General features: G+C 37.1%; 2 protein-coding genes across 3 annotated transcripts; one reads left to right on the forward strand and one right to left on the reverse strand.

The window, feature by feature from the left end:
* Positions 1 to 1,154: 1,154 nt before the first annotated feature.
* LOC107759626 (G-type lectin S-receptor-like serine/threonine-protein kinase At4g27290) lies at positions 1,155 to 4,806 on the forward strand. Of its 2 annotated transcripts, XM_016577602.2 has the most exons (7): positions 1,155 to 2,508; positions 2,895 to 3,017; positions 3,107 to 3,285; positions 3,382 to 3,592; positions 3,703 to 3,940; positions 4,043 to 4,193; positions 4,306 to 4,806. In XM_016577602.2, the coding sequence occupies exons 1-7, from the start codon at positions 1,188 to 1,190 to the stop codon at positions 4,612 to 4,614; spliced, it is 2,532 nt and encodes an 843-aa protein (XP_016433088.2). In that variant the 5' UTR covers positions 1,155 to 1,187; the 3' UTR covers positions 4,615 to 4,806. The 2 variants fall into 2 exon arrangements, with proteins under 2 accessions (XP_016433088.2, XP_075075734.1); XM_075219633.1 differs by lacking the exon at positions 2,895 to 3,017.
* A 4,366-nt stretch (positions 4,807 to 9,172) lies between these two features.
* LOC107759625 (uncharacterized) lies at positions 9,173 to 9,943 on the reverse strand. The gene has a single exon (XM_016577601.1). The coding sequence runs from the start codon at positions 9,941 to 9,943 to the stop codon at positions 9,173 to 9,175; it is 771 nt and encodes a 256-aa protein (XP_016433087.1).
* Between the last annotated feature and the right edge of the window lie 1,056 nt (positions 9,944 to 10,999).

The raw sequence follows: 10,999 nt of genomic DNA on the forward strand, positions 1-10,999 counted from the left end.
CCTTTATTTTACTTATCTATGCTATATTTTGTATTTTCATCCGTTTCTTGTTTCAATAAATCTAATTTTTTAATGCTCATATATCGCAAAAAATATCTTTCGCGATCACGCAAAGCGCGAATTTATTCACTAGTATCTAGAATATTCTGGAGTATATGACTTCAACAAATTAACTTTTATTTTAAGTGACATTTCAGAAAAATAACAAAGAAGAGTCAGCTCCATTTCAGTACTTTCAATTTCCAAACCTACCGCCCACCAGAGAAGGAAACAAATGTAATGAATGTGGAAAGAAAGAAATGGACTTGGACATTTCCTTTAAAGATTGATTATGGAATCTTGACAAAAATAAAGTTGGAAACTTTTTTTGGTTCCACAAGAAAGAGGAAGACTAGGAAAATGTTCGAGGCCCTCTGTCCAAGTTGAACTGCTTGTTGACCGGTTACTCTTACGCCAATCATACGTTGGAAATGTGGAGAAATCCTGATGCAAAGCTTTTGTGGCACACAACTTGTCTCTTACAAGCCAAAGGAGAAGAAGCGGGACAACTTTGAAGTCTCAAATGTCATCTTAAATCGTAATACTTTATGTTTCTGGCATAATTTAGTTTCAAACCTGACAACTAGATCTACTGTTTTGTGGATGCTTTTAAATGCTGGTAGACAGTGGCGGATCCACCTTGGCCCAAGCCTTGTGACAGCGCTTGGGCGGAAGATTTTATTAAAAATATATATATATAATAAAAATCCAAAAGAAATACAACAGTAAAATCTAATAAAGTGACACTTCTTTTTGTGAATTGCTGGGTAGCTCATTTGGTCCAGAGGTTCATTTTTCTAGTATGGGTTACAAGTTCGAAGCTGGGCAGCTTCGTTATCTGTTATAGCTCTTTTTGAGCTTCATCTACAAATGAATTTGGGGTCAGGTATGAATTATCTGGTAGAACATCTATTCTCACTATAATGTGAAAATGTGTTACTGATAATTTTGAAAAATTAAAAGATGTCACATAAACGTGAAGAAAAAGTTTTTAATGGATGAAGTGGAAAACGTTGGGTTTGTTACCACCAAAGGATATAGTTTGTTGACTTTAGCATAAAACATTCTCTTTGACCAACCAAGGTAATAACGATTTCTTTTTTTTCTTTTTATAGCAATTCTTCTCAGCCGTGTGTAGCAAAACAACCATGGAAAGCAAAAATAAATATTCTCTCACTTTCCTCAAACTTGTATTGTTCTTGTGCTTTTCTTTCGAAGCTAAGACAAACACTACGAACCAAAAATTGTCCCTTGGGGATACGCTTGATGTAGAGAAATCCATTACTATTGGCGTAACTGTGGTATCTTCCGGTGGAATATTTGAGATGGGCTTCTTCAAACTTGGTAATCTATCAAATTATTACATCGGTATATGGTATAAACAAATAACCCCACAAACCATAGTTTGGGTAGCAAATAGGGAGACTCCTCTTTCGTTTTTAGATATGGAATCCGCAGAGCTCAAAATTATGCAGGATAACTTGGTGCTTCTCAACGGGAATGAACTCTCAATTTGGACGACAAATATTAACTCCAGCACGAAGAAACCTGTGGTTGCGATTCTTCGTGATGATGGGAATTTGATTTTGAACCATGGGTCCAATTCACTGTGGCAAAGTTTTGATCATCCAAGCCATACATTTTTGCCTGGTTCTAAACTTGGCTACAACAAAAAAACTAAAACACAACAAACTCTTACTTCTTGGACCAACTCTGAAGATCCTAGCCCAGGGCTCTTTTCCCTTGAGATAAAACCTAACGGTGAGTCCATTGTTAGGTGGAACAAGACTGTACAGTATTGGTCAAGCGGACCTTGGAATGGACACGGCTGGGGCACAATACCTCTAAAATCAAACCCCATGTTCAATTTCACGTTTATAAATAACACGAATGAGGTATATTTTTCATATTATATTTTTAATCCTTCGGTTATGTCAAGATTCATAATAGATGTCACGGGGGAAATTAAGCAGCTGACGTGGTTGAATAGTACCAAGCAGTGGAATATGTTTTTCGCTCAACCAGTACAATCATGTGATGTTTACGGTTATTGTGGTGCATATGGTGCATGCAATGACAGCTCAAGTATTGCCTTGTGTGATTGTTTGCCTGGTTTCACTCCTAGATCAAAGAAAGATTGGGATTTGAACAGTTTCTCTGGTGGTTGTGAGAGAAAAACAAGTTTGACTTGTGGTAATGCTAGTGCATCTATTTTGGAGGAAGACAAGTACTGGATGCATTCTCATATGAGATTACCGATTGATAACAATATTTTAGCCATTGGCAGTGCAACAGAATGCGAATACACTTGTTTGAATAATTGCTCTTGTAATGCTTATGCTTTTGATGACAACAAATGTCTGGCTTGGGATGGAGACCTCTTCAACTTGCAACAACTCTCCGAAAATGATGCAAGTGGAATAACAATTTATGTAAAACTAGCTGCTTCTGAATTTTCAGCTCCCAAAGGTATTTAAAGATTATATATTCATCCTCTTGGGATTTACTTATTATTTTATTCTATATGACAATTAATCATTCCTTTTAGCACGTTATCAGAAAAAAAGCATTTTTTTCTATATTTGAAAAAAACTATTAACACTAAACTCCCAAATTTCAATGACATGCTCATATTGTCATCAAAATGTAAAAATATATTTTACATCACAAATTCTATGGGTACTTTGGTAAGTTTCGAGTCTGCCCTTATTTTACATCCAGTTTCCGTTCTTTCGTGGAATAGAGAGAGTACTATTTGGTGATTCTATATGTTAGTACTATTTGGTGATTCTATATGTTACTTACTTATTTAGTATTAATTTAAAGCGATCATATCTCTATTATTGCTACAACAGTTGCATACCAAACACATAAATCAAGAAGGCTAAAAGTTGCTCTTCCTACTACAATTGCCACTACTCTTTTCCTATGCAGCCTTATCTTCCTATTCTATAAAACAAGGAGAGCAAGAAGTAAAGGTAAATGTAAATTCTCTTCTTGATGAATTATAACTTCATTTTACTAGGCCTTAAATATTATACATTTTACCTTTATTATTTTTGTCAAGGAAATCCACATCTACACAACTGGTTGAACACTGAAAAGGGAGAAAATGACTTAATAGATGAAGAGGATGAGAAAGGCACCGATGTTCCATTTTTTAGTTTGGAAAGCATTCTAGCGGCAACAGATAACTTCTCAGAAGAAAATAAGTTGGGACGTGGTGGTTTTGGCCTTGTTTATAAGGTTCCCGCACTGTACCATTTTCTGTTAGTTAAACCTTGTATTTTGGGAGTAATGTATATGTTTAAAAGTAACATAATTTACTGAAAATATGTTCAGGGAAAATTTCAGGGAGGACGAGAAATTGCAGTCAAAAGGTTATCCGCCCAGTCAGGTCAAGGAATTAATGAATTCAAGAATGAAGTAATATTAATTGCAAGACTACAACATCGAAATCTCGTTAGACTTATGGGTTACTGCGTCCAAGGAAATGAAAAGATCTTGCTCTATGAATATATGCCAAATAAAAGCTTAGACACATTCATATTTGGTTAGTACTCTTCGCATAAGATTAATTTTCAAAATATCTAAATATAAGATAAACTATTATTTCTTTTTGTTATTGATTATTACGAATTTTTTGTATGATACCTACACAAGATGAAAGAAATCACACGTTAATAGATTGGAAGAAGCGATTTGATATCATCTCGGGTATTGCTCGAGGAATTCTTTATTTGCACCATGATTCAAGGTTGAGAATCATTCACAGAGATTTAAAAACAAGTAACATATTACTTGATAAAGAGATGACCCCCAAGATTTCAGATTTTGGCTTAGCAAGGATTGTCCAAGGGAATATTACGGAAGCAAATACAAATAAAGTTGTTGGAACATAGTAAGCTCAACTTCTAGCTGCAATTCTAGTTTTAATACTTGATACAAGTCGTCACTTCTCAAATTTTGCACTATATATAAAAGTCACTTTATTATTGTACAGTGGCTACATGTCTCCAGAATATGCATTAGATGGATTGTTCTCAGTCAAGTCAGATGTTTTTAGTTTTGGTGTAATTATGCTTGAGATCATTTGTGGTAAGAGAAATACAGGATTTTATCAGCGAGAGGAAGCGTTAAACCTCCTAAGTTATGTGAGTGAATATATCCTAAATTCTAATCCTGTTTTTTTCTTTTTTCTTTTTTATAAATATTTATTTTGTTAACTGTATTATCTCTTAACCTAACTTTGAAGTTATATTTCAGACATGGAAATTGTGGAACGAAGGAAATGTTATGAGCTTAGTTGACGATTCCTTACTTGAATCATGCAACGAAGAAGATGCATTAAAATGTATTAATATTGCACTCTTATGTGTACAAGAAGATGCCAATATTCGTCCAAGCATGCCAGACGTAATTATGATGCTTGGTAGTGAAAGCATTTCCATTCTAAAACCTAATAAACCTGCTTTTACAGTAAGAACACGTGCTTATAGCACAACTTTGTCCTCAAGCGAGTCATACATCAACTCCTGTAATGAGTTGACAGTTACCGTAGAAGATGGCCGGTAAGTTGATTTTAAAAGTTGATTGCATTTGTCCTACCTACTTGAGGGAGGACGCATGTGCTCTACACGAGCCCAACATATTATGTATTTAATTTTAATTGAGATGAGATGTTGATGGTAAACATGGTGACATATACTAAATCAAAATAGATTAACGTAATCGTAAGAGCTTTTTATACTCTATACAACATAGTATGCTATGGCTTCTTTTTTTTATTATCTTTTTTTTTTTTTACAGTATGTGCTAAACGCCTTAAAGAAACAGCCAATTTAGAGCTCATTTACTGCATCTTTCTTAACTTTCTCCTTGATGCATGAAAGAAACGAACCGTAAATTTCTGCTTTGTATATTTGATGAATGGAAAAATGTATGTTATCAAGTGTACAATCCCAAACTTATATACAGAAGGAATGTTTTAGGGCAACATCTTATATTGTCACGTGGCAATATCCTATTTGCTAGGATAAAGTTGCACATAAAAGAAATACAAGAATGGAGCAAATAATTAAATACAAAGGGTATGGGGAAAATATCTAAAATATAGTGTAGCATGTGATGTACACTATTTTCTGGACAGGGCAGACCCATAAGTGGGCCGGGTGACCAGGCCTAATTGTGTAGACCACAATTAGGCCCAAATTATCAAACCCACTTAGGCCCAAATTATCAAACCCGTCCAAATACCAAACACAATCCTCACAGTCTCAAATCAAATTGTCTGCCTCAAACCCTTCTGCCTCAAACCCTTCGACTCCAACACCCCCTTCAAGCTGGAGGGGGTAGATAACACACCCAGTTTGCCCAAATGATCACGATGAGGAGGTCCGGCGAGTGGTTTGGTGAAGAGATCTGCCAACTTGGCAGAAGATCGAACAAAGGTTAATGAAATCAGCCCATCTAGGTATTGGTCGCGTACAAAATGACAATCGATTTCAACGTGCTTCGTCCGTTTGTGAAAAACAGGGTTTTTTGCTATGTGAATTGCTGCTTGGCTATCGGAGTGAAGAGGGACTGGAAGAGAGATAGGAATTGACAAATCCTCAAAAAGACGGACCAACCATGTGAGCTCTGCAACTACTCGCCGCATAGATCTGTATTCTGTTTCGGCGGAACTAAGCGAGATGGAAGTTTGCTTCTTGGACTTCCAAGAGATCGGAGAGGTACCAAGAGAAATATAAAAGCCACTGACCGACTTCCTCGAATCCGGGCAAGTGGCCCAATCGGAGTCACAAAAAGCTAGGAGCTTGAAGGAGGAGGAAGCAAACATAAAAAGCCCTAGCCCAGGATCTTTGAGCAGATAGCGAAGAACACGGAGTGCTGCATCTAGGTGTGGTTGTCAAGGGTTCTGCATGTACTGACTGAGGTGTTGGACAGTGAAGGATAAGTCTGGGCGGGTGTGAGTGAGGTAGTTAAGTTTTCCAAGGAGATGACGATACAAGATGGGATCTTTCACTGGTTCCCCTATGTGAGTAGACAAACGAGTAGACGAATCGAGTGGAGAAGAAACATGGGACAAGTGCAGAGAGTCAAATTCTCGTAGAAGGTCTAAAGTGAATTTGCGCTGAGAAAGGAGAAGTCCATCTGTTTCTCGGACAACTTCCATGCCTAGAAAAAAATGTAAGTCCCCGAGATCTTTAATTTTGAACTCTTGATTGAGAAATTTTTTCAAAGCATGTAGTTCTGTAGTGTCATTTCCTGTCAAGAGTATATCATCCACGTAGATAGCCACTATAGAAATGGAAGAATCTGACCTTTTAAAGAACAAAGAATAGTCGTTGAATGAGTGAGTGAATCCCTTAAAATTCAAAGCAGTTGTAAGTTTAGCATACCACTGACGAGATGCTTGTCGTAGCCCATAAATTGATTTGTTTAGCTTGCATGCATGAGTAGGTGAAGTAGGTATAACTCCGGGTGGGAATTTCATGTACACTTCTTCATTTAGATCTCCATGTAGGAAAGCGTTATTCACATCTAGCTGGTATAGACCCCATCCTTTCTTTACGGCAGTGGCTAGTATGCATCTGATTGTGGTCATCTTCACCACCGGTGAAAAAGTTTCATTGAAGTCTATTCCCTCTTTTTGTATGTCTCCTCTAATGACCAATCTTGCCTTTAGTCTTTCCACACTCCCATCTGAATGGTGTTTAACCTTATAGACCCATTTGCATGGTAAAGCTTTCCTCCCGGGTGGTAATTCAACCACTTCCCAAGTCATATTAAGTTCAAGTGCCTCAATCTCTTTATTCATTGCTTCTTGCCACCCTGGGTGATGTGTTGCCTGTAAATAGTCAGTAGGTTATTGTATATTGGACAATGTGTTTAGCATATGTTGATTGGTAGAAGATAGTCCACTGAAAGATATATAAGTAGGTTTAACTGGTGTGAGAAAGCAAGAGTTGCTAACATCTGTGAGTTGGAGTGCATTGCAGATAAAATCTTTGAGATAAGATGCAGTTGTGTGTGGTCGGGTAGACTTCATAATAAGAACATCCATCGTAGAATCAGAATCCAAAGAAGGAAAAACTGGTGCAGATGTATGTGGTTGATTAGATGTAACTGGAGAATCTGGAGAGAAACTAGAAGGAGAGATAGAGGGAACAGGTGAACTAGGATGGCTTGAATAAATGGGGGAAGAACAACAGTCATTTGATGATGCAGTAGCCTCTTTGGAGGCTTTAGTGTGGGGTCTTATAGGAAAAGATAAAGGTTCAGGAGTCTGATGATTTGCAGAAAGTGGAGTAGTGGGTAAAGAAATCTGAGAAGAAGAATTAGACTTAATAGAAGCAAATGGAAAGAATTCTTCATGAAATACAACATCTCTAGAAATAAAAGGCTTCAAATTCTTAAGGTTCAACACTTTGTAACCCTTCTTTCCATGAGGATAACCTAAGAACACACAAGGTATAGCTCTAGGTTCAAACTTAGTTCTTTGATTTGAGACAGTAGAAGCAAAACATAAACACCCAAAGCATCTAAGGTTAGAGTAATTTGGCTTGCTTGAAAAAAGAACTTCATAAGGAGTCTTAAGCTTTAACACACTTGAAGGAAATCTGTTGATCAAATAGGTTGCTGTAAGAAGGCAGTCACCCCAGTATGATGTAGGTAGGTGTGATTGGTATAAAAAGGCTTTAGATGTCTCTAAAAGATGCATGTGCTTTCTCTCCACCACTCCATTTTGTTGTGGTGTGAACACACAAGTGGTTTGATGAATAATACCTAGTGACTCAAAAAATTCTGATTGAATTTTACCACTTCCCAATTCAAAAGCATTATCCGACCTTATGATTTTCACCTTGCTGTTAAACTGTCTTTCTACCATAGCTATAAAACCTCTTAAAATAGTGAATGCATTGGATTTGTTGGTTAGTAGGTAGGTCCATGTGCCTCTACTGAAGTCATCAACAATTGTAAGGAAGTATTTAAAACCATCATATGTAGCACTATTGTATGGTCCCCAGGTATCCACATGAATTAATTCAAACACTTTCTTAGTAGAAATAGAACTAGAGGGAAAAGGAAGTTTGGACTATCTTGCCATAGGACAAATAATATATGGACTAGAGAATTTGGAACACTTGGATATAGAAACTGATGAAACATTCTTCATATTGCTAAGGGGCATATGGCCTAATCTGTAGTGCCATAGCTTCTCTTTTACAGTTGAATCAAAAAAACTAAAACATGAATGCAAACTAAGATTGGAAACAGAATTCCTTCTTGGAATAAAAACACTTCTAAATTTGAGTGGACTCTTAGACACTGGTGTTGTATGTCTGGATTTGAGAATGTAGAGGCCCCCTTCCTCTTTACCAATCTCCTGTGGGCTCTTCACTGAAGGGCCCTGTAGAAGAAAATATGAAAAAGGTGTGAATAAAACATATTTCTTGAGTTGTCTGCACAACTTGTGCACAGACAACAGATTATATTTGAAGGATGGAATGTAAAGAACATTTCGAAGAATCAGATTAGGAAAAAGAGAAATAGTTCCTGAATGAGTGATCTGAATTCTGTAAGAGTTTGGGAGTTTTACCATGAGAGGTTTAGCCAAAGTTTTTAAATTTGTAAAAAAATCTTTGTTGAAAGACATATGTTCTGTTGCTCCACTATCCAATATCCAAGACTCATCATTGATTTGAATTAAACAGGCTAAATCTTCACATAAATTGGTCATACCAGCATAGCTCACATTTGCTACAACATCAGGGGTCTCTGCACTGGAATGTCCCACTTTCACTTACTGAAGAAGCTGCAGCAGCTCAGCCACATTTTCCTTGGTGAGATTCTGAACTCCTGATGCACTTCCCTGTTCATTTTCTTCATTTGAGAAGGAAGCTTTATATGCGTGGGCACCTCCTTAAAATCTTTTTTCCCTTGTGAACTTGAAATCAGTTGGAAACCCATGAATTCTGTAGCATTTCTGGATGGTATGTCCAGGTTTTTTGCAATAGGAACAAATTCCTAAATATTTCTTAGATTCAAAACTTCTTTTCTGCATCTTGTTCTCATTAAATTTTCTGAAATTTCCTTGTTGGTTTGTAGCAATGAATGAGGCAGATTCCCCTTAGTATGCAGGGGTAGCATGTATCTCCCTTTGTTTTTCATCTTGAATCACAAGAGAGTATGTCTGTCCAATGGAAGGTAAAGGTGATGACAATAGAATGTTACTCCTTACCCCAATAAATATATCATTTAGTCCCATTAGGAACTGCAATAGTCTCTCATCTTGGTGTGCTTTCAAGCTCTTGACTTTTGCACTACACTCACACTCACAAACGCAAGCAGAAAATGTATTGAGTGCATCTAGTTCATCCCATAGGCTTTTGATTTTGGTGAAGTAAGTTGATACACTTGAATTACCTTGCACTACTGAACTTAATTCCTTTTGTAATTGGAACAGCTTTGCTCCATTTGCCTGTCCAAATCTGTCTTCCAGGTCACTCCACAAATCCTTTGCACTCTGTGAATAGAGCACACTTTCAGCTATCTCTTTGGACAAGGAGTTGAGAAGCCATGAAAGTACCATATCATTACATCTACCCCATGTCTGCTGGACTGCAGAATCAGTCTTAGAGATAATAAGAGTACCATCAATAAATCCCAGCTTGTTCTTTGTAGACAAGGCAATGATAACTGCCCTTCTCCAACCTCCATATCCTTTGCCATCAAAAGCTGAGGATACAAGGTTCATCCCTGGATAGTCAGAAGGATGAAGGTAATAAGGGTGAGTGGAGTCAATTACTCCTGAAGCAATGGTAACTGCAGGTGCAGGAACATTAGTGGTGACAGCAGAAACAGAAGCTAGAGTATCAGATGACTCTGGTGAAGTACCCATATCAGATAAGATTAAGATGAAAGAAGAAGAAAAAAGAGCTGATTTGTGAATGAGAAAGCAGAAAAAAATAGCAGAATTAAACCTGCTCTGATACCATGAAAGAAACGAACTGTAAATTTCTGCTTTGTATATTTGATGAATGGAAAAATGTATGTGATCAAGTGTACAATCCCAAACTTATATACAGAAGGAATGTTTTATGGCAACATCCTATATTGACAAGTGGCAATGTCCTATTTGCTAGGATAAAGTTGCACATAAAAGAAATACAAGGATGGAGCAAATAATTAAATACAAAGGGTATGGGGAAAATACCTAAAATATAGTGTAGCATGTGATGTACACTATTTTCTGGACAGGGCAGACCCATAAGTGGGCCGGGTGACCAGGCCTAATCGTGTAGACCACAATTAGGCCCAAATTATCAAACCCACTTAGGCCCAAATTATCAAACCCGTCCAAATACCAAACTCACTCCTCACAGTCTCAAATCAAATTGTCTGCCTCAAACCCTTCTGCCTCAAACCCTTCAACTCCAACAATGCAAGGCTGTCTGGTTATCTGCATTTCATTGAACTTTATAGATGTTTAAAATATTTGCTATTTAGTTGCCTTGTCCTGTAGATTGGTATTGCATATCGTGCTCAATTGAGTGAAGACTGGACCACTTCTTTTCTTCATGGAGGACTTGGTTGTACCGCTCACGCAGAAATTGAATTCTACTTAATGAATAGAGCACAACAACGTATACCATGATCAATTTCAAAGAAAAACTGAAAGTAGCTGGGTAGAATGATAAAATCTCCATAGGGTGATAGCTGAAGCTTCTGAGTACGAATAACCTCAATCTTTTTCCGGTGAGCATAAATCAACAATCACATGAGTATAATATATTTCAAGACAAAACAACATATTTGCCTAATATATAGTGGGAATGAACATAAGACACATCATACTAAACTCTTATACCGGAGAAAACTTGTCAAGTTAAAATTGAACAAAGAATTTGTCATGACTCAAAAATCTCACCTTAGGTACTCGTGATGGCACGTAGTC

The sequence above is a fragment of the Nicotiana tabacum genome, chromosome 8, assembly GCF_000715075.1.
Source record: "Nicotiana tabacum cultivar K326 chromosome 8, ASM71507v2, whole genome shotgun sequence".
Classification (NCBI taxonomy): Eukaryota; Viridiplantae; Streptophyta; class Magnoliopsida; order Solanales; family Solanaceae; genus Nicotiana; species Nicotiana tabacum.

Excerpts from the sequence above, each read along its gene's own strand:
- LOC107759626 (XM_016577602.2), top strand. The coding sequence starts at position 1,188 with ATGGAAAGCAAAAATAAATATTCTCTCACTTTCCTCAAACTTGTATTG. Across the intron at positions 3,593-3,702 it reads CTTAGACACATTCATATTTG|ATGAAAGAAATCACACGTTA; the intron begins GTTAGTACTCTT and ends TACCTACACAAG. Across the intron at positions 4,194-4,305 it reads CGTTAAACCTCCTAAGTTAT|ACATGGAAATTGTGGAACGA; the intron begins GTGAGTGAATAT and ends GTTATATTTCAG.
- LOC107759625 (XM_016577601.1), bottom strand. The coding sequence starts at position 9,943 with ATGGGTACTTCACCAGAGTCATCTGATACTCTAGCTTCTGTTTCTGCT.